This window comes from Physeter macrocephalus, chromosome 18, assembly GCF_002837175.3.
Source record: "Physeter macrocephalus isolate SW-GA chromosome 18, ASM283717v5, whole genome shotgun sequence".
Classification (NCBI taxonomy): Eukaryota; Metazoa; Chordata; class Mammalia; order Artiodactyla; family Physeteridae; genus Physeter; species Physeter macrocephalus.
Window position 1 is genome coordinate 4,304,406 of NC_041231.1, and position 20,685 is coordinate 4,325,090.

The 20,685-nt window shown below is 64.6% G+C and overlaps 3 protein-coding genes across 10 annotated transcripts in view; all 3 read left to right on the forward strand.

Annotated features, from left to right (window-relative positions):
* The window catches only part of LOC102974003 (mitochondrial glutamate carrier 1), a 5,956-nt gene extending 3,072 nt beyond the window's left edge, over window positions 1-2,884 (forward strand). Inside the window, exons 5-10 of one of the 2 annotated variants that reach the window (XR_003677011.1) lie at window positions 474-592; window positions 703-877; window positions 960-1,114; window positions 1,207-1,282; window positions 1,361-1,711; window positions 2,711-2,884. Coding sequence is in view for 1 of the 2 variants with exons in the window: in XM_024131793.2 (XP_023987561.1) it covers window positions 474-592; window positions 703-877; window positions 960-1,114; window positions 1,207-1,282; window positions 1,361-1,511 (676 nt within the window). In the remaining variant the exon portion in view is untranslated. Of the gene's footprint in view, window positions 1-473; window positions 593-702; window positions 878-959; window positions 1,115-1,206; window positions 1,283-1,360 lie in introns of both variants that reach the window. The other variant, XM_024131793.2, reaches the window with a different exon arrangement.
* A 496-nt stretch (window positions 2,885-3,380) lies between these two features.
* CEND1 (cell cycle exit and neuronal differentiation 1) lies at window positions 3,381-5,775 on the forward strand. Of its 3 annotated transcripts, none has more exons than XM_007108666.3 (2): window positions 3,381-3,465; window positions 5,053-5,775. In XM_007108666.3, the coding sequence occupies exon 2, from the start codon at window positions 5,150-5,152 to the stop codon at window positions 5,588-5,590; it is 441 nt and encodes a 146-aa protein (XP_007108728.1). In that variant the 5' UTR covers window positions 3,381-3,465; window positions 5,053-5,149; the 3' UTR covers window positions 5,591-5,775. The 3 variants fall into 3 exon arrangements, with proteins under 3 accessions (XP_007108728.1, XP_007108729.1, XP_007108727.2); XM_007108667.3 differs by having other exon boundaries at window positions 3,381-3,460; XM_007108665.3 differs by lacking the exon at window positions 3,381-3,465 and adding an exon at window positions 4,833-4,908.
* A 6,913-nt stretch (window positions 5,776-12,688) lies between these two features.
* Window positions 12,689-20,622, forward strand: GATD1 (glutamine amidotransferase class 1 domain containing 1). 5 transcript variants are annotated; one of them, XM_028479009.2, is made up of 8 exons: window positions 12,690-12,811; window positions 14,327-14,403; window positions 14,855-14,960; window positions 15,328-15,435; window positions 16,514-16,608; window positions 17,301-17,394; window positions 17,563-17,674; window positions 18,270-18,434. In XM_028479009.2, the coding sequence occupies exons 1-8, from the start codon at window positions 12,748-12,750 to the stop codon at window positions 18,286-18,288; spliced, it is 675 nt and encodes a 224-aa protein (XP_028334810.1). In that variant the 5' UTR covers window positions 12,690-12,747; the 3' UTR covers window positions 18,289-18,434. The 5 variants fall into 5 exon arrangements, with proteins under 5 accessions (XP_028334809.1, XP_028334810.1, XP_023987338.1 ...); XM_024131569.3 differs by having other exon boundaries at window positions 12,693-12,811; window positions 17,757-18,392; XM_028479008.2 differs by lacking the exon at window positions 17,563-17,674 and having other exon boundaries at window positions 12,689-12,811; window positions 18,270-20,622.
* Window positions 20,623-20,685: the final 63 nt, after the last annotated feature.

Below are 20,685 nucleotides of genomic sequence, written 5' to 3' on the forward strand. Positions count from 1 at the left end.
CTCCCCTCCTCCTCCTCCTCCCCTCCTCCTCCTCCTCCTCCTCCTCCTCCTCCTCCTCTGTCCCCAGATGCTGAGTCAGTGGTTCCCAGGCCCCAGGGGTCCTTGGCCCCCAGCCACTGCCTGCTGCCCCTTGTAGGTTGGGATTTGGGGGGCACTGACCAGTTTTCCCAATCACCCGAGGGTGGGGCTGAAAGGGCAGTAGTCCCTTGGAGCACTTGAACTGCCCCCCCCACTCCGTTTCTCTTTGCTCAACAATGGCCCCTTGGCCCGTCCCTGGCCCTGCCAGGAGCCATCTGTCAATTGGGCTCAGCGCCTGTTGCTGGAGAGCCTGGAGGGTATCTGAGGCTGCAGGGGTCTGTACCCCACAGGGCTGCCTCCGCCTCCACCCCTCCCATGCCCCCTCACTCCTGGGCGCACTGGGAGGCCCCCGGGGCCTCTGACTCTTCCTTGCAGCCCCACCCTCTTTACTACAGGCAGAAGTTGACACTGTTCAAGGAGATGCTGGCGGGCTGTGGGGCCGGCACCTGCCAGGTGATCGTGACCACCCCCATGGAGATGCTGAAGATCCAGCTCCAGGACGCGGGCCGCATTGGTGAGGGCGTGGGGCGGCAGGGCAGCTGGGCGGGGGAACTAGCCAGGCCCCTGCCCTGCCACCACCTCGTGCCGAGAGGGAGACCAGCAGGCCGTCCCCTTTCTCCCCAGCTGCCCAGAGGAAGACCCTATCTGGCCAGGCCCAGCTTTCCGGCCGGGGGGGTGCCCAGCCCTCCGTGGAGGCTCCAGCTGCACCCCGGCCCACAGCCACTCAGCTGACCCGGGACCTGCTGCGGAGCCGCGGCATCGCCGGCCTCTACAAGGGACTGGGGGCCACGCTGCTCAGGTAGGGGGGCGGGGAGGGTCGGGGGAGGCCCGCCCGCCTGGCCCCCACCTCCCAGCCAGTCACCACTGCCCTCCCTCTGCAGGGACGTCCCCTTCTCCATCGTCTACTTCCCCCTCTTTGCCAACCTGAACCAGCTGGGCCAGCCGGCATCTGGGGAGAAGTCTCCTTTCTACGTGTCCTTCCTGGCCGGCTGCGTGGCTGGCAGCGCGGCTGCCGTGGCCGTCAACCCCTGTGACGGTCAGTGCCCAGGCCTGGGCCCGGGTCGGGGACGGGGCTGAGGAGTGGGGTCGGCGGCGAGGGGCCCACACTGACCCGCACGCCCCCCGCAGTGGTGAAGACCCGGCTCCAGACACTCCAGCGCGGCGTCAACGAGGACACCTACTCGGGGTTTCTGGACTGCGCCAGGTGGGCGAGCCCCCGGGGGGTGCGGGGCGGGGGTGGGGCGGCCCCAGCCCTACGGCTCTGACCCCCCTCCCCCCACAGGAAGATCTTGCGGAACGAGGGCCCCACAGCCTTCCTGAAGGGCGCTTACTGCCGCGCCCTGGTCATCGCCCCGCTGTTCGGCATTGCTCAGGTGGTCTACTTCCTGGGCATCGCCGAGACCCTGCTGGGGCTGCCGCGGGTGCAGCCCTGAGCCCGGCAGCCACCCCACGCCCTCCAGCTGAGCGGGACCAGAGTGGGGCCAGAGCCAGGCAACGCACCCGGCTGATGCGAGAGTCTCTCCCCACATGGACGTGGGGGCGGCGGGAGAGGAAGGGGCGCAGGGTCCACACGGTGTGCACACGTGGGCCCGGTGGGGTCCTGCCTGCACGACCCCTGGGATCAATGTCTTAGGTAGAAAACTCAGAAATCTTTACATTCCTGGAGCCAGCCCTGCCCACCATTGCCCCCGCCTGAACACCCCCAGGGACAGAGCTGGACTCTGGACTGCGGGCCCCCAGGCCTGGGCTGGGCAAGCTGGACCCTCCCCTCCAGTCTACCAGCTTCCGTCCCCGAGGCTTGGCCCCTAGTCCACAGAGGGGACCCTGCACAAACCTATTTATTAACTCGCCGAGCACAAGTGGCTCTGTCCATCCCTCCGTCTGTCCGTCCAGCCTCCCCTGCTGCTGTTCTCGCCTTGGCCAGCCTTGCGGGAGGATTGGGCTCTCCTGCTCCCCATATTGAGCCAGGAATCCTAGGCTGGGGGTCACCCTGCGTTCTGACTCCCAGGACAGGTTCCCCGCCCCCACTGTGGGACCCAGCCTCCCTCCTGGTAGGCCCCTTGGCCTCCAGCCCAGGCTGGGGACCCAGAGCGTGTGAAGTCGGGGCGCATGTACGAATGTTGTGGGGAGCAGCTGGTGGCAGCCCTTTGCTGGCCTGGCCCCTCAGGGATGGGGCTATTGGGGGGACTGCTGCCCTTCCCCACGTGGCCAGGCGTGTGTGTGTGTGCGTGCGTGTATGTGTGCGTGCGTGTGCGTGTGTGTGCGCACACGCACGCACGTGTGCTGTGTGTGTCCTAGACTCCCCACTGCCCCCGTCCAGAAATTCATTTCTCCGGCCTGCCCTCTCCTGCTGCACCTTTAGTAGACCCCTCTTCTGAGACCACCACCCTGGTGCAGGGTTGGCCATAGGGGAGGGCAGGCACGAGGACCAGTCTGGAGCCTGGGAGAGCCTGCTCCTCTTGCAGGGGTGCCAGGAGCTGCCCTTCCAGTCTTCCCAGGACCCACCCCGCTCTCTGGGCCTCTGCATACGGCTCCCCGCTCCACAATTGGTAAAGCTCCGCCCTCCTAGCGCCCCTCCCCCCCACTGATGTGAATTGAGGCAGAGGCTCACCCTGCCCTGCCCTGTCCCCAGCCACGTGATCGTGTTGGTGATTGATCTGATGTGCCGGTGCTGTGTTCTCCCACCCCCCCGGGCCCCCTCCATGGAGGTTCCTTCCCAGTGACACTACCTGGGGCTCAGGCCTGGGCCCCCCAGTTCACGGTTGTTCCTGGGAGCTGCCCTCTCCCGTCACATCTGTACCTTGGAAGCTGCTGCTTACAGAATTCTATTTTTTTTCTTTCGAATTCAAGAGTTTTAAGAAGTTGTAACTTTTTGTGTCTTGTCACGTAAGAAGATAAATAAATATTCTAAGTAGATGCCTCTTCTCTGAGACTCTGGTAGGGGTGGGGGGGAAGGGCGCCCTCCTCTCTGGTAACTGGCTCCCCCCACCCGGCAGTGCTGGGTCCGTCTCTTCCCACCCACTGCCGGGCACACTGGCTGGAGGGGGTCCTGGGCGGAGTGGCCTCCTGACTCCCTCACAGTCTGGGATGGGGTTGCGGAAAAGCCAGCCTCGGCCCCTCACCTCCCTGACTCTAAGCTGCCCTTGGGATCAAAAGCGGAGCTGGGTTTGGGGGTCCCAGAGGTCTCAGCCAGCGCGGGGCGCTGTGGTGGCCGAGAGCAGGTGGGCGGAGCCAGCGCTGATGCGGTCCCCGCCCCCTTCCTGCGCCGGAAGCAGTGCATTGTGGGAAACTCCCAGTCCTTCATCCGCAGCCGCCGCCCGCCGCCCGCCGTGGTCCCGCGGAGAGCGCGCTGCGCCGAGGTGGGAGCGCCGGGAGCAGCAGCGTAAGGTGGCGGGGACTCGGCGGCCTGGGGTCTGGGGCGGGCTGGGGGCGTTGGGCCCCGCAGGAAGAAGCGGCGGTTCTCCGCTGTGAAGGTCACCGGGGGCTCTCCGGGGCCCTTGCTCTCTTGGGCACAGCGGCCTGGAGGGGGAGGGGTAGCCGGGTGACGTTAGTATGGGCCAGAAATAACCAAGTGTCTGGGGGAGGCGGAGAGTGGACCCCCTGTCCATTGCAAACTTGATGCCCAGCAGCTGGGTGCCCCTCCAGAATGGCAGGGGTGAGGGGCTGCTGGGATTCCCCGGGAAGTAGGACAGCAGCTGGGCCTCTCATCAGGACACCCCCATCACGCCGTGACCTTCAGGCGACCTTCACCGTGGTTACTGTGCATTGCCAGGGTAGGGACCTGGGGCTGCCACCCCCCACGCAGGCTCCCTCTCCCTGAGGGTGGAGGTGGGAATTCTCAACCTCCTGGAGAAGCGGCGGACCGCCGGTGTCCGGGTGTCCAGGGAGGGAAGACTCAGGTCCAGAGTGGCGAGGCCCCCAGTCCCCCTTCCCTCCCCAGACATTGAGGATCTGGGCCAGGCCTTCCCTACAGCCCAGAGCCCCCGTCCTCTGCCTGGCCCAGATTCGGGATGCTGAGGCTGATGACAGGGCGCCTGCCGACCCCAGACTCACACCAGGGATTCCCTCCACCCCCAGAGGCAGGCATGGCCTCGGGGTCACAGAGGAATCCCTGCTCTTAGGTCGCAGCAGGCAAGGCCGGTCATGGGGGTGGGTGCCCGGCGCTGGGGGGAGTGGATGGCTGGCTGGGAGGCACGGGCCTGTCACGGCCACCCTGGCTCCTCCAGCCTTCTGAGAAGACACCCTGGTTTTGTCACATCCAGGTCCTGGAGGCCTGGGGCCCGTTCCTACCCCACCAAGGCCCGAGAGCCCAGACTCTGGGTTCCCACCCTGCCCTGCCTACCCCCCAGCCCACCCTGGGCCAGCGTGATGGACACGGCACACGTGTGGGCAAGACCATGTCACAGATGAGGAAACTGAAGCCTCTGGCTGGTCTCATCCCGACACCCCAGCCCAAAGGTGGCCCACAGCCCCTGCTTGTGTGCTTGGAGGGGCTTCTCAGAAGGTGGGTGAAGCCGGAAGGAGGCTGAGCCCTGGAAGAAGAGGGCCCGGAGAACTGAGCGGGGTCTCTATCCAGCCCTGAGAAGGGTACGCAGTCAGTTCTGCCCAGGCCCACGGGGCTGCTGTCCACCTCCCCTGACTGCACACCCTTCTCAGGGCTGGGTGGGCTCTCTTCCCCACCCTGGGCCAGCGTGATGGACACGGCACACGTGTGGGCAAGACCATGTCACAGATGAGGAAACTGAAGCCTCTGGCTGGTCTCATCCCGACACCCCAGCCCAAAGGTGGCCCACAGCCCCTGCTTGTGTGCTTGGAGGGGCTTCTCAGAAGGTGGGTGAAGCCGGAAGGAGGCTGAGCCCTGGAAGAAGAGGGCCCGGAGAACTGAGCGGGGTCTCTATAGGGACAAGGAGGTGGGAGCTGGACAGGACGCCAGGTCTCTTGTCCGAGCCCCGTTGTGTCTCCCCCACCCCCCAGGCTCCTAGGATGCCCAGGGGTGAGCTGTCCTGAGCTGCTGCAGTCTAGACACCTGCCTGTCCACGCACGCCCCGTGCAGCCCGCCAGCACACCCACCATGGAGTCCAGAGGGAAGTCGACCAGCAGCCCCAAGGCCGACACCAAGGCTGCTGCTGAGGCCCGAGCCCCCACCGCTGCGGACGGGAAAGCCCCCTCGGCTAAGCCAGGGAAGAAGGAGGCCCAAGTGGAGAAGCAGGAGCCTCCAGCGGCCCCCACACTGCCACCTGCCAAGAAGACCCCGGCCAAGGCAGACCCTGCCCTCCTCAACAACCACAGCAACCTGAAGCCGGCCCCCGCAGCCCCCAGCAGCCCCGATGCAGACCCCGAGCCCAAGGGCCCTGGGGATGGGGCTGAGGAGGGCGAGGCCCCCAACGGGGGCCCAGGGGGCCAAGGCCCCTGCCCTTTCGAGAACTTGACCCCCCTGTTTGTGGCTGGGGGCATGGCGGTGGCAGCTGCAGCCCTGATTCTTGGTGTGGCCTTCCTGGTCCGAAAAAAATGATGGCTGGCGCCCAGGTGGGGGCACAGCCACTTCCTGTACAGACCTCGGGAATCTAGTGCATGCCAAGTTCACACACAGCTATCTATACATACGTAATGCATATACTCGTGTACCCCCCATATACACGCAGAGGAAGAGAGAGAGAGACAGGGCCCCTGCCAGCAGTGGAAGCCAAGCCCCCTCGGTCGGTCAGTCCCCAGCACTTTCCCCTCTGAACCCGGGGGAAGAAGGAACCCAGGCTCTGGGTTACAGGGCAGCACGGATGGAGCCCTGACATGGGGTGGAGGCTCAGCCTGGACCAGGGCGCCTGAGGGCGGAGGAAGGAGGGGGCTGAGTGTGGCCCCCCTGCCCAAGCGTGCCAGCCTGTCCCGAGGGCCCCAGTGGTTCTGTGGGCTTCCTGGCGGCAACGTCCCGATGAGCCCCCAGGGTGGGTGCCCCCAGGGCTGGGCAGGGGTCTGGGATGGGTTCTGACCTGGGTCCAGCCCGTGTGGGGACATTAAAGGGTGTGGCTGTTTCACTCTCCCCATTTCTGCTCTTTGCTTGCAGCTTGGGGTGGGGCGTTCATCCGGGTGGGCTGACTCCGGGGGGCTGACCTCAGGCGGGCGGCCACACGGGCAGAGTTTCCGAGCCACTTGCCCGGTCGCCTGGGCCCTGGCTGGGTGGACAGACAGCCCGAAGGCTGGTGTCGGGAGGGGCTCCCCAAGTTCACCTTCTAGCTGGGCTCCCACACTTCCTGCCCTGACCCCCATACCACCGTGCGGCAGTTGTCCTGCGGGCAGCTGAGAGCCTGGCAGCGAGGCAGCTGTGCTGGCCTGGCCCCCGACAGACGGCGCCTCCTGCTTCACCCAGCGTCCTCAGAGTCTAACAAGCGTATACATGCAATAACACAGGTAGAGTAGAACCGCTTGGCGGGTGACCATTACCCACGTCCGCCTGCAGGGAGACCATGCTTTGCTGGGCCCGTGGCACGGTGGCAGTGGGCACTGGGAGCCCGATGTGCCCTTGCCTGGCCAGCTGGCCACTGGAACCCCGGGCCTGAGTGGAGGCCGAGTCTGAAATAAACTCTAATTATCTAAAGGCTGGGCTGGCGTCCTCACCTGCACGCGGCCAGGACAGGCTGGGGCTGCCTGTCTGGGTGTGTGGGGTGTCATGTATCCACACCGAGGGCCTTCCAGGGAGGGGCAGGGACCCCCAGGTGCCCCTCACCAGCCCTTCCTGCCACCTCCGTGCCCTTGATCCTGGTGGGCTCTACCCACAGCCCCACCCAGGGCCTGGCCCCTCCCAGACAGCCACAGCCAGGCCTTCCTGCAGGCCCTGACCCTAGATGGACACCCAGGGGCTGCAGGACCCACCCCCAGGCCCAGGCTGCCGGCCACAGCATGGGGTCGAGCTGTACTGGAGCCACGTTGGGAGGGGAGGGGGACCTTGGCCCTCGGTCGTCCTCTCCAGCTGGGGACTCTTTCTCAACCCCTCTCTGCAGTGAGCTTGCCACTCTGGGGGGGTGGGGAGGTTGCTGCAGGCAAGGGGGCCCCTACCTCTCATCACCTTCCGCCCGCAGCTCCCTGCCCACCCCGGCCAGGTGTCCAACTGGGGGAGTCGCGCGGGCGTGGGCTCGTGGGGACGAAGGCCCCCGGGCTCCACGAGCGCTCTGCGGGCTTTGTCACCCTGGGCCCCACGGACTTCCTCAAGCTGGTTGGGGGCACGTCTCTCCCTTCTTTTCCAGGTACTCATCCCCCATTGGTGCACCCATACCTCAGGCCCAGACAAGTCCAGAGCCCATCCTTGGGGTGAACACACCCCAAACAGACCTGACACCCTTGCCCTGAGCCATCTGGCCTGAGCTTGGCCACACAGAGCAGGCGGACGGTGCCCACACCCGCAGCCTCCAGCCGGCCTGCCCCACGGGCGCTGGGGCAGCCACCTGCCTACCTCCTCCAGCCAGCCAGCCCCCTCTCCCCTTCTGTTCTGCTTTTTGCACCTTAAGTGCAAACAAACGAAACTCCTTGCACCTTAAATGCAAACAGACAAAAATCCTGCCATTTTAGGGGACTTGGGGCAGGAGAGAGGTGACTGTGAAGGTGAGCTCTGTCACGTTCAGCTGGACACCCAGGGCTCGCTCCTCCCGATGCAGTGATGTTCTCCCCGTGCTGCTGCCTCATTCTACTTCTCAATTCTCTATTAAAGGACGTTTAGGTTGTTTCAGAATCTTTGCAACTTTAGCCAAAGCAGTAATGGAAATCCTTGTCCTGCCGCGGTGCCCAGTGTCTCTGGGCATCCTGCATGCACATCTGACCTTTATTTTATTGTGGTAAAACGTACCATATGTAAAATTTACCATTTTATCTTAAACTTTTCGGTGCACAGGGCTTTGGCATTAATCACATCCACATTGCTGTGCTAGCATCACACCATCCGCCTCCGGAAATCATTCATCGTCCCAAACGGACAGTCTGTCCCCATTGAACACTCACTCCCCTGCCCTCCCCACGCCCCGGCCCTCACCGTCTACTTCCTGTCTCTACGAATGACGATTCTGGGGACGTCACGGGCGTGGAATCAGACAGGATTTGTCCTTCCGTGTCTGGCTTACTCACCGAGCATCATGTCCCCAAGCTTCATCCACGATGTAGCCTGCATCAGGATCTCCTTCCTTTCAAGGCTGACTATGCCATCATATGCATGGACCACCTTTTGCGTGTCCGTTATTCGCTGATGGTCACTGGGCTGCCTCTACCTGTAAGGCTGCTGTGAACACGGGTGTGTGCACACCTGAGACCCTCCCTGCGGTTCTCCTGGGACTCGCCCAGAGGTAGGCCACACTGTGTATGTACCTGAAACTCGGCTGCCCTATCTCGTGCCCGTGGGTCGGCCACGAGAGCAGAGCTCCCCTCCCTTGGTGACACAGGAGCAGGTGAAGCACCCAAGGTTTTAAAGCCCATCTGGGGGCTTCCCTGGGGCGCAGTGGTTAAGTATCCGCCTGCCAGTGCAGGGGACACGGGTTCGCGCCCTGATCCGGGAAGATCCCACATGCCGCGGAGCAACTAAGCCCGCGAGCCACAGCTACTGAGCCCGCGTGCCACAACTACTGAAGCCCATGCGCCTAGAGCCCGCGCTCTGCAACACAAGAAGCCACCGCAGTGAAAAGCCCGCGCACCGCAACGAAGAGTAGCCCCCACTCGCCGCAACTAGGGAAAGTCCGCGCGCAGCAACAAAGACCCAACGTGGCCAAAACTAACTAAATAAAATAAATAAATACAAAACAAAAACAAAGTCCACCTGAACGGGGAAAGCCGGCCACTTCTGGTTGTTTCTGTTTGCACTGATCCAACTACCACTTTTCACCAGGTTCTTGGCCATCTGGCCCTTGCCTTTTCTGATTTTTCTTTTTTTAAGATTTTTATTTTATTTATTTATTTTTGGCTGTGTTGGGTCTTGGTTGCTGCTCGCGGGCTTCCTCTAGTTGTGGCGAGCTGGGGCTACTCTTCGTTGCGGTGCGCGGGCTTCTCATTGCGGTGGCTTCTCTTCGTTGTGGAGCACGGGCTCTAGGTGCGCAGGCTCGGTAGTTGTGGCACACGGACTCAGTAGTTGTGACTCGCGGGCTCTAGAGCACGGGCTCAGTAGTTGTGGCGCACGGGCTTAGTTGCTCTGCGACATGTGGGATCTTCTTGGACCAGGGCTCGAACCCGTGTACCCTGCATTGGCAGGCGGATTCTTAACCACTGCACCACCAGGGAAGTCCTCTTTATGTGTTTTATATTCCAAGCCTTCATCAAATGGCACTTATCTGCATTCAGTGGCTGGCTTACACCTCACTGTTTCCTGCAACTAGAAGTTCCAAAATCTCAGTTTATCACACGGAACTGTTGCTCCCTTTACCATGCAAGCTTTTGGAATCTCGGTTAGAAGGATGTTCTCCCTTGTTGTAGTCTAATACTCTTGGCATTTACTCACATTTAGGCCTTTAATGCATCTGGACCTTAGGTTTCATGTGGAGTAAGCTGGAGAGCTTGTGGTCTTTCTTTCTCACCAGCAGGTGTGATGGGCCAGCATCAGGCAGTGGACGGTCCCCCTAGCCCCATGGTGACTCTGTCTCCTGCTGTCACTTCTCACACAGCCAGGGCCTATCCTGAGCCTGGGTCTGCCTGCACCTGCCTCAAGGCCACACTGTAGTTTTGTGATATCACTTTGTAACCATCTCCTGTTTCTTCTGAGGCTCAGCTTCTCGTTCATAGCATCTCTAAGCTTGAGGAATGTAGGCATGCTTCCTAAATGAGAAAACCAACAAACAAAAACAACCTCTTGGGGATGCCCAGGCTAACTTACTTTTATTACAGAACTGCTTTTATTTATTTATTTTTATTACAGAACTACTTTTATTTATTTATTTATCTGGCTGCATCGGGTCTTAGTTGCAGCGTGCAGGCTCCAGAGGGCGCGGGCTCGGTAGTTGCGGCATGCGGGCTTAGTTGCCCCGCGGCATGTGGGATCTTAGTTCCCTGACCAGGGATCGAACCCGAATCCCCTGCATTGGAAGGCAGATGCTTAACCACTGGACCACCAGGGAAGTCCCAGAACTACTTTTAAGGTCTCAACAAAATACCAGCTATAAAAAGTATTCAGTGGGGCTTCCTTGGTGGCACAGTGGTTGAGAGTCCGCCTGCCGATGCGGGGGACGCGGGTTCGTGCCCCGGTCCGGGAAGATTCCCACATGCCGCGGAGCGGCTGGGCCCGTGAGCCATGGCCGCTGAGCCTGCGCGTCCGGAGCCGGTGCTCCGCAACGGGAGAGGCCACAGCAGTGAGAGGCCCGCGTACCGCAAAAACAAAACAAATCAAAACAAAACAAAACAAAAGTATTCAGTGTATAAAGAGTACACACTGTAAATCCCACTCGAACTTACAAGGACACCTGAAAACCAGGAGAACTCAGATGGCAGCAGCATCTCCAGGGACGGAGGCCCCAGTGGGCTGGGCACTGAGGGAGGGGCTGCCAGGATAAGCCATGTCACACATGGGGTCACCGTATAGGGACGCAAAAGGTGGAGGGGTCCAGTTTGCTTTCCTGTCTAGCACCCTCTCCTCTCCCGAGCGTAACTTCCCTTTGGGGACCCCACCCTGGCACGCATCCTCGGTGTGCCCGGGGGTGGGGATGCCGCTTCACGATCCTGCCCTCCGCAGACATGGGCATGGCCAGGTAGGGGCCTCTGGAAATGCTCTTCCTCCAGCAGGGCAGAACAGCCGAGGCCGGGGGAGGGCAGAGGTGCGGGCGGCTCACTGCCGAGGACCCTCCCCCTGGCTGCTGCATCGGGCCTCTCTGATTCCTAGGCCTTCAGTGCACCCCTGGCCCCGAGGCTCCCTGACCTCAGGGAGGTCCCAGGGCCGGGCAGGCAGAGGCTCCCTGCGCCCCAGTGACTGGTCCCGCCGTGCCTGGGCTTCCTGTCTGGTGCCTTCGGCCCCTGGAGCCGGTGCTGGCTGTCCGAGGGCTGCTGGGCAGAGCGAAAGCCCGCACCACCTCCACATGCCACGCCCCCCGCCCCCGCCCCCGCCCCCGGCATCAGGCACCTGCCCAGCAGGAGAGAAGTGCACGCCTGTGTGTTGCAGAGAGCGCTGAGGGAACGTCCCTGGGGCACATGGGAACAAAGCCTGGGTGTAAGTCGGCCCCCCCTCCAGCCCAGTGGTACCCGGAGGTGTGTCTGAGGGGAACCCCATTCAGACCCTCCTCTGGATCCTCCCAGGTGACCGCTGCTCCCTGTCCTGAGGTCCTGGGCATTGGTGTGGGCCAGCTGGAGACAGAACCCACCTCCCTGTCACATCACCCCACTCCAGGCCACAGATCGCCACTGCCTGTCCAACTGCCTGATGTCCTCCAGCCAGGCCCTGGCAGCCTGGGGTCAGACAGTGGAACCAGCTGATCTGTCCTCTCAACAGTACTGCTGAGGCCCCACCCAAGGCAGAGGGACCCTGTGCCCAGCCCGCTGCCCTGGCCTCAGCCGCCCCAGGCTTTAGGGGCTGGTGCAGGGTCTGCATAACCCACAGGTGCTTGAGGTCTAAGTCTCGCAACAGCAGAGCCCCTGTGCCCAGCCCCCAGGCCTCCCCCACCTTCACCTGCCCCACCCGGGCATTCACTACTGGACAAAGAGGTACCTGAATAGCGTGTAGATGATGCCGGGGGGAGGTGGGTGAGCCTACACCTCAGGTGTGACCCAGGGCAAGGGCTGTGGGATGAGGCTCAGCAGGATGGGTGGGGGCTCTGAAGGGGGAGCCCCAACCTCTCAGGTCTAGATCCTTCCCAGGAGATAGTCACCAGGCCTGGGCTGCTGGCTGCAGAACTGTCTGGTCCCCAGGCCCTCCTGGATCTGCTCCAAGAGGAGGAGTCAGCTGCCAGTCGCTCCCCTGCAGCAGCCGCCATCACCCCCAGGTGTGCACGTCCACCTGGCCCAGATGTGGGCCCTGAGGCCGGGCCTGAGCAACAGGCCCCACCTCAACCGCAGGGGGTGGGGTGTGAGGGACAGGGGCCGCCCCCTGGGATGGGAACCACTCAGGAAGGGGAAGCGAGACTGCAACCCCACCTGGGGGGCACCCCAGTCACCATGACAGGTCATCTTGTGTGTGTCCTCCCCACTAGACACGGGGGCAGACACGGAGAGGCAGGCCACTGCCAGACCCAGAATGAGGCTTCTGGTTTGTGAGGCCCCATGCCACCACCGCTGCCTCTGTGCAGGATGCCCCTCCCAACTCCACATGCCACGTGGGACCCGTACGTCGCAGACTGGCCTGCGCGGCCCTGGACTGGGCTTGGGAAGGGGAATGAACCTTGCTCCTAACCGCGGGGAGGAGTCAGGCCAGGGGTCTGCCCAGGGCTGCTGAGGGATCTGGCCCGAGAAGACCCTCGGAGGCCTCTCCTGCGGCCCCGCGCCCAAGCTCAGACCTCTCTGCGGGCCCGCCGGGGCCACGGGGCGGACAGCGTCGGAGGAGTGGCCCGGGCGGACCTTGACCTGGACTCCGACCGGGACCAGGCTTGGGAGGGAGAGGCGGGGCGGGAGGCGGGATGGCGCATGCGCCCGGCGCGGCTCAGCCCAGCCCCCAGGCCGCCGCGGCCCTTGACCTTGCCCCTGGCACGCTCCGCGCACGCGCAGGCCGCACAGGCCGCGGCTGGGCCCATGGCGTCCGAGCGGCTCCCGAGCCGGCCAGCCTGCCTCCTCGTGGCCAGCGGCGCTGCGGAAGGTGAGGCTCGAGAGGGCGGGGCGGGCGGGACCGGGTGCCGTCCGCCGCGAGTGCTTCCGCCCGGGCCGGGGTTCTGTGGAGTCGAGAACCGGCGATGGCGGCCCGAGGCGGGGCGGCGAGGGCAGTGGTGTCTCCTCCCCGCACCCTCCCCCCTGCCCGCCGGCCCGGCACACGGCCCGGAGGACGAGGATGGGGAAGGGACGAGTCCGGTGGGCTCGCGGGCGCCGTGGCTGGTGGGGCCCAGTTCTCGGCCAAGGCCTCCGGGTGCTCAGGGTCAGCAGGGGAGGAACGAGCCGGTGAGGGCGGCTGGCGCACTTCCTGGGTCCTCCCCTTGCTGCCTCCATCGCAGAGGAGTGATGAGGCCAGGGTCGAATGGCGGGAGGTGGAGAGCCGGGGTTGGGAGACAGGACAGACAAGACAGTCCGACTCTGGAGTCTGTCCCCGTCTTGACTTCTGTAGCTGCCCAAGTGGGCGGGGAAGTGAGGACCGCGGGTCATGGGGTCACAGTGTGCTGAGCCCCAGGGCCCCTGAGCTGTCCCCAGAATGAGGGATGGAGGAACTGAGGGACGCCCCCCTATCCCCGCATGGGGAGTTCAAGGGTGAGCCATCGAGAGTGGGGTTCAGTCCTGAAGACGTAGGTGGCTGGTCAGAGTGGGGTAAGGGCGAGGAGGGGTCGCACTGGCTTGGCTGTGCCACGGGGAAGGGATGCTGAGGACATGGGGTGGGGGCACAGCTCTGACAAGGCTCCTGCGCTCTGTGGGCAGGACGAGCGGGCCCTCCAGAGTCCCTTCAGGGGACCCTGGGGCGGAGCAGGTGGGGGTGGGAGGGCTGGAGGAACTGGGCAGAACTGGGGAGACCGTCTTTGCCCAATTTGTGGACTCTTTACGATGAATGTGTATTAATCTGTAAGAGTGAATAAAGGTGAAGGCGAGGTTTCGGGATTGGGTCCCTCGATTAAGTAAAGGTGGAGTGGTGCAGATCAAGCCCCTGAGAAGCAGGCGTCTCTCGTGGGGGTTTCAGCTCCCGGCAGGGTAGCCGGGAGCCTTCGCACTGGGCATGCGCAGAAGAGGCTGCACGCAGCCCCAGGGCCGGGGCGGTAGGCAGGACCGGGAGCTCGGTGAGGAAAGGAGCCAGCGCCCCCCGGCGTGTGCAGAGGAGAGCAAACGCACCGCGCTTCCCGCTGACACCTGCTGCGGCCCCACCTCCATGGCCCCAGGCCTCGCTCACTGCCCTCCTCTGTGGCTGCATTCGGGGGGAGGGCTGGTGCTCAGCCGCTGGGGGTCGGCGCGTAGACAAGCAGAGTGTCAGGGAACCTCATGCGTGGGTTTGCCTTCTGGAAAGGCCTTTCGTGGTCAGGCTGGGGAGACAGCCCCCCTCGGGGGGCCCGGGGGCTAGGGCTGCTACCCCAGCCATGTGAGGGGTGGACCCCGGGGTGAGATGGGGTGAGGGGCTGCTCCCCAGGGCCGTCCGGGGCCGGGAGGAGCCCCGCACCCACCGGGCCGCGTCTCCTCGCAGGCGTGTCGGCCCAGTCCTTCGTCCACTGCTTCACACTGGCCAGCGCCGCCTTCAATCTGCAGGTGGCCACCCCCGGGGTAAGTCCAGCCACCCTCTTCTCCAGGAGAGTGTTCCACCCCCTGGGAGGAGCCGGGAGCCAGCTTGGGCTGAGGGCCCAGGACCCCGGTGGCACCATCTAGTTCTGTTCCCCATTTTCTGAGACCTCTGGTCACGTGTGAGTGAGGGTGGCACAGACCTACCATCGGGAGGACTTCTCGGCCCTCGATGGTGTGGAGCTCGGGGTCACAGAAGTGACCCATCACGTGTTTCTCACTGCGCTAAGGGTCACCCCTGAGGTGGGTGGGACACTTGTTTCCCCTTTACAGGCAGGAGACTGAGGCCACGCAGGGCCAAGAGGGCTTGGGTGCGGCGGGGCTGGCCGGGGCTGGGCGGTCGGGTGCTTTGTCCCGAGGGACTGCTGTCAGTCCCCCAGCCCTTGTCAGCATTTTCTTGAGCCACAGCGGGGCGTCTCATGCTGGGCTCCTGCAGGGGAAGACCATGGACTTCGTCGACGTGAACGAGAGCAATGCGCGCTGGGTGCAGGACTTCCGCCTCAAGGCCTACGCCAGCCCCGCCAAGCTCGAGTCCATCGACGGTGCGGGGCCCGGGGGGTCTGGGTGGGGGGTGGTTCCAGCTGGGGTCATGGCCCCAAAGTGCTCGCTCACTCTGTTCCTGGAGCGTCCAGGGGCTTGTCACGAAGCACTCTGGCCATCCAGGGCCGTGTCCGGTCCGGCGTCCTGTGGCCACAGTTCTCCAGCTCGCTCTGGGGGAGGGAGCTGGCAGGCACACAGAGGTGGTTTGTGAGCCTCAGGAGCCTTAGCCCACGTGGGGATAAGTGACACAATCCTTGTGACACAGTGGCTGGCAGGAGCAGCGAGGAGCTGGGCTGGTGGCCGTGTAGGGCCTGGTCCCAGCTGGCGACCTCGCTGTCTGTGACTGACTGGGCTGTGGTCTCCCGCCAGGTGCCCGGTACCACGCCCTCCTGATTCCCAGCTGTCCTGGGGCCCTGGCTGACCTGGCCAGCAGTGGGTCCCTGGCTCGCATCCTGCAGCACTTCCGCTCCGAGAGCAGTAGGTGGCCCCCGGGACTGGGGTTGGGGTGTGTATGCAGATACGTGGGAAATGGGGCTCCACCAACAGGGAGGAGAGGCGGGGAGGTGCCCAGTGAGGGGCGTGGGAGGTGATGGCCGTGGACTGCAGGGTTCAGGTTTTGTTGCTGGAGCTGCCAGGTCATTTCAGGAGCCAAATAGGGTAGGTGTGAAGAGCCATGATTCTGACCAGTGAGCGGACAAGTTGACAGCATGTGTACACGTACACACACACACACACACACACACACACACACACACACACATTCAGGAGGGGCACCCCTTCCCCATCCCTCCTCCCTGACTGTGTGCCCATCAGGCCGCTGCCCCTGTGGTCCCTCTTGCCTGGCCCCCTGGGGGCTCGTGGCTGGGGATGCTTAGCCCCCCACATGGGCAGGCAGGACGCTGGCCTTGTTCCCGGTGGGGTTTGGGCTCGGAGGCCGGTGGGGTGGGGTGGCTGGGAGGACTTCTGCTCTGGAGACATGGCGCCCTGGCTTGGCCTGGCATTGGTGGTGGCGGGCAAGTCGCTGCCACCGGGATGGGACGCTCGTTAGGGCCCAACAGGCAAACCCGGGGGCTCCACACGGCGTCCTTTGTTGGTGGGAATGGGGCCTCCTGTCCCCAGGCAGCGATTGTCCGGGCCGCCTCGGCCGTGGGAACGCACTCATGCCAGGCTGCCCTGAGAGGGAGGCTCGGAGCCAGGGGCCTGCGGGGCAAGAGGAGGGTGGGGGCACCTCCCCTGCTGCACTCAGAGGCGGGGGGTGGGGGGCGCTCCCAGGCGGGCTGCCCCGCGGTGCCTAGAGGCCATTCGGGGCCTGGAGCCGGGCGGGTGGTTCTGCGGGGCAGAGGGGGGCGGCGCTCCGGTGTGACAGGTGGGCCCGGCACCCACCTTCCTCCTCGTTGTACCCGTTTCTTGGCCACGAGAACGACTTGAGGGGATCTGGGCTCTAAACAAATCCTAGTTCTGAGTTGTGTCTGGGGAGGGGAGCCAGGGAAGTGGGAGTGTGGGCAGGGGCCGGGGTGGCTTCCAGGGCCTCACTCTGGCCTGGCCCTGCTTCCAGAGCCCATCTGTGCTGTGGGCCACGGCGTTGCCGCCCTCTGCTGTGCCACGAACGAGGACAGGTCCTGGGTGTTCCAAGGCTACAGCGTCACGGGGGTGAGTGCGCTGCAGGGGTGCTGGGCTGTGGATGGGTATGGAAGGTGTGCACACGCATCCGAGAGCAGGGGGCCTGCTGGGGGGCCCAGGGTCCCCTCCGGTTGGGGGCAGCAGTCGTTTGCCCAGATGGGGCTCTTGGTTACCAGCATGGGGCAGGGGGTGGGGAGGAGGGGTCCTTCGGGGCCTTGTTTCGTGCCTGTTGAGTGTGTCACTCCTTTCGGGTCCAGGAAGCGGTGCCGCCACTTGGGCAGAGGGCCTGGCTGGACGTGGAGCCAGAGTCCGGGTTCTGGGGCAGGTCTGGGGGGGGTCTGCCGGGCGAGGACTGAGGCCTAGGTGCGGGGGCTGCACGGGGCCGGCCTGGCCAGTGGCTGGGAGAGGGCAGGAGGAGAGGGGCGGGGGCTCTCCTCTGTGGGGGCCTCGGTCACCACCCTCGCGTGGCTCTGTGCTCGACCCCCAGCCCTTCTGCTGGCTCTGCCCTGAGATCACCTGCCCGGCTCATTCTGGTCACCTGTGTGCCCCGATGCTGGGCGAGGCGGTGACAGGCAGCTCCCACCCCACGGTGGCCTTGTCACCTCAGGCCACCCCACGGTGGGAGAGCCTCGGCCCCGGCCCCTGCTGCGGGGCCCTTCCCCCCTCGGCAGCCCCCACGTGGCAGGCGTGCCCCCCTGAGCCTGGGTGCCCTTCCCCCGCAGCCTTCCGTGTACGAGCTCGTCCGGGCACCCGGCTTCGCCCACCTGCCCCTGGTCGTGGAGGACTTCGTGAAGGACGCGGGGGCCTGCTTCAGTGGTGAGTGGGGGCCCTGGCCAGGCCCGCCTGCTGGGGCTGAGTGTCCAGAGGACCTCGGGGGCCAGCCCTTGACCATGAGTCCCCGGCCCGGGAGGGCAGGTGCGGGAGGGTCTCGGGAGCCGGCCCAGCACGTGGCCTGAGGCCTGGGCCCCCGGGGGTCTCCTGCAGCCAGCGAGCCTGACGCCGTGCACGTGGTGCTGGACCGCCACCTGGTCACTGGTCAGAACGCCAGCTCCACCGTCCCGGCCGTGCAGAACCTGCTCTTCCTCTGCGGCAGCCGGTGAGGGGCCTTGGCCTGGGTGGCGGGTGGGACGCTGCCTTGTGACCGGCCCCTTTGCCTTGACCCGGCCTCCGTCCCGCAGGAAGTGAGGTGGCCCCGAACTGAGCCCGCCAGTGGATGCCACCACCTCCAGATGTCCCGGGTGTCCCCAGAGGCAGCTGGACTCTCGGGCTTCCGGGGACCCCGCCTCCACGACACCCCGGCCTGGCTTGCTGGGGGCTCTGAGAATCCTCCCTGAGGGGTGAAGGCTCTGGGGGAGGGGCTGAGCCCCCCACGCTGCAGGGAGGGGTGGGGAGCGCCCAGGGCCCGCTGGCAGCCGGGTGGCCCTGGAGCACTGAGTGCCCCGCAGAGGGTCGGCTGTGGGGTCCGGGCTCCTGTGCCCGTCCCTGTTCACCAAGGTGTGGGGGGCAGAGGCTGAGCCTTCCTGGAAGCTGGGTGGCTGCCGGCTGGGATCCCAGGGTCCCGCTTCTGTGCTGAGGCCCCTCGCAGGCCTCCCTGCGGTCTCCCCGGGCCTTTGGGCGTCGGTGGGGGCTGGGTGGGGAGGGGCCCGCTGGCTGCCGCTGAAGAACGGGCTCTCACCCTCACCCTTGCCTAGTGCACGGTTTCAAACGTGATGGCGACCCCGTGTTAAGGCCAGGATGGACCTTGGGGTGGATGCCGCAGTGTCACCACGTCCCTTCTGACGCTGAGAGAAATGCTTTTAATTGTGGATACGACTCACGGCCCTGCCCAGGTGGCCTCGGGTCCTGACGGCCGAGCCTGGTTTTGCAGCGGCTCTGCCTGTTTCAAGGTGGACGCAACGGAGCCGAGTTCCACTTGGAAGGAGGCCTTGAGCGTGGCTGGCTAGGCTGGGTTGGCAGGGGCGGCGGACAGTCCTGCGGATGCCAGGTGGCTGTCCAGCCAGCCGAGTCCCAGCGCAGCCTGGTCGCTCTCCAGCTTCCCCAGGGCACCTGTCCTGGCCTGTGGCCCTTGGCTGGGGCCTCCTGGAGCTGCTCTGGTCCCGTGTGTGTCACCATCCTTGTCTCAGCCTGACCAGCTCTGCCACATCCAACCCTTCAGAACAAAGGAGGAGGAAGCAGGGCGCCCCGAGTCGGAGGCGGTGCTCCCACGTGCTCCTTTCTGACCGGTATCTCCCGGTGTCAGGGCCCCTGCCACCTGCTGGCCTGCTTTGTGCACGTGGCGCCTGGGCAGCCCCATCGGTCGCCCGTGTTTGCAGTCGTCACATCACGGAGTCATGGACGTCTCTGGACAAAAAGTTTTTTTCAAATGATGACGCCTTCTGACTGTGCAGACCAAGACCCAGGCGGGCTCTGCGGGGGCCTCTCCACAGCCCTGCTCCGTGGCGGCTGACGCCGAGTCTGCCCCACTGGCTGGGCCTGGGTATGCCAGGTCCAGGGCACTGGGGTGGCCGCCGGGTGGGTGCAGGTGCCTGTGCTCCCGGGGGTTCTCCACATGCCCCGGGTGTTGAAAATAGACGCTGAGGTTTATCCAAGAGAGAGACCTACAACTCCACAAAAACAGTGCGTGAACATCCGTGGTGTTTTTCGCGATAAGTTGTAGCTTCCATAAAAGGAGTATTCTTACTACTGGACAATATTAATGTCCGTGTGGTGGATCCTTGGAAACATCATGCTCAGCAAAGGAAACCAGACATATGAAAAACCCAAAACTAAAAAAAAAACAAAACAAAACAAAAAAAAAAACCCAAAACTTCAGAGTGGATCGGTCATTTATGGCTGGGGGTGGGGGCAGAGCGAGGGACAAGCGTGTTCTAAGGCGCTGGCCGCACAGGGCCACCTGCGGACAGGTGGGCTTCACGTCCGTCACTGGCATCCACCGTCTCCATCCTGAGGCCCCAGGCCAGGCAAGACGGGGAGCTGAGACCTCCAAGTCCTAGGACACAGGCCTTTGAGCAGCTCAGGGGGAGGGGGCCGCAGGAAGCCTTAGCCCCCCGACCCAACCTGGCCAGGCAGCTGGGGGGCTGGGGGCGAGAAGCCCTGCCCACCTCAGCAGGTCCCTGTGCTGTGGCACCCACCCCCACCCAACCCAAGGCCAGCCCCTCAGCACCAGGGTGGGTGGGGCAGCCTGGGCAGGCTAGGTGGCCCGAGGGGTGTGGCCCAGGGTGGCGCCTGTCCCCGGAGTCCTACCTGTTCAGCACTGCCCCTGCCTTTGGGGAGGGTTGCAGCTCCAGAACCACAAGTCCCAGCTACCTGCTCCAGCCCCAGCAGACGGGGGTTCCAGGAGCCCCACTCACTTGCAGGGAGTCATGGGGAACAAGCCCAGCCCAGCAGGGGCCCCCAGGGTGGGGGTGGGGGGCACAGGGGCTCCCCGTTGACCCTCAGCCAGACCCAGGGCAGCGTCCCACAGGCCTGTGCTGACAGCTGGCTCCACTGGCGCAGACCTGGAGGGCCAGCCGGGGCTCCTTCCCCCCACCTCGTGCTCCCAGGCAGTCTCACCCAGACCCTGCGTCCCCCCCACCCCACAGCTTCGCTGTTCCAGGAACAGAGGCTGGTCCCAGGGGAGAGGAAGGCGCTCCCCTGGGGACCACCCATCACCGCCCCCCACCAACCCCTTCCCAGTGCAGCACACCTGTCGCTTGAAAAATCCAGAGGCTGCAAGTAAAGTACTTGTCTCCACAAGCTGGGCCCTGCCTCTGCTCGGGGTTTGAGGTTTGGAAGCCCTGCTCAGCACACGCTACGCTGTTCCCACAAGGTGGCGCCATCGCCCCACAGGAAGCCGGGGCCTGTGGAAGGTCGCGGCCGTGCCTCCGCCCGGGGGCAGCGTGGAGACGCGTGGGGGGAGGCCCTGACGCGGCGGCTCCGCTCCCGCACAGCTCCAGAGGGCCCCTGGCGCCCTCTCACCCAACTCCGCCAAGCACAGCCCACAAGCCCCGGGCCGCAGACGCACAGGAAGTGCTCAGGCAGGTCCCCGCCTTCTGCGTCAAGGCTCCCAGAAGCAGGTGAGGGGCTGTCCCCCCTGCCTGGAGGTCCCCAGGGGGCTCTAAACCCAAC

What these genes read in the sequence shown, in the direction of transcription:
- CEND1 (XM_007108666.3), top strand. Translation starts at nt 5,150, where the DNA reads ATGGAGTCCAGAGGGAAGTCGACCAGCAGCCCCAAGGCCGACACCAAG.
- GATD1 (XM_028479008.2), top strand. Translation starts at nt 12,748, where the DNA reads ATGGCGTCCGAGCGGCTCCCGAGCCGGCCAGCCTGCCTCCTCGTGGCC. An exon ending in CAAGCTCGAGTCCATCGACG is followed by an intron (nt 14,961 to 15,327) that starts GTGCGGGGCCCG and finishes GTCTCCCGCCAG; the next exon opens with GTGCCCGGTACCACGCCCTC. An exon ending in AAGGCTACAGCGTCACGGGG is followed by an intron (nt 16,609 to 17,300) that starts GTGAGTGCGCTG and finishes CTTCCCCCGCAG; the next exon opens with CCTTCCGTGTACGAGCTCGT.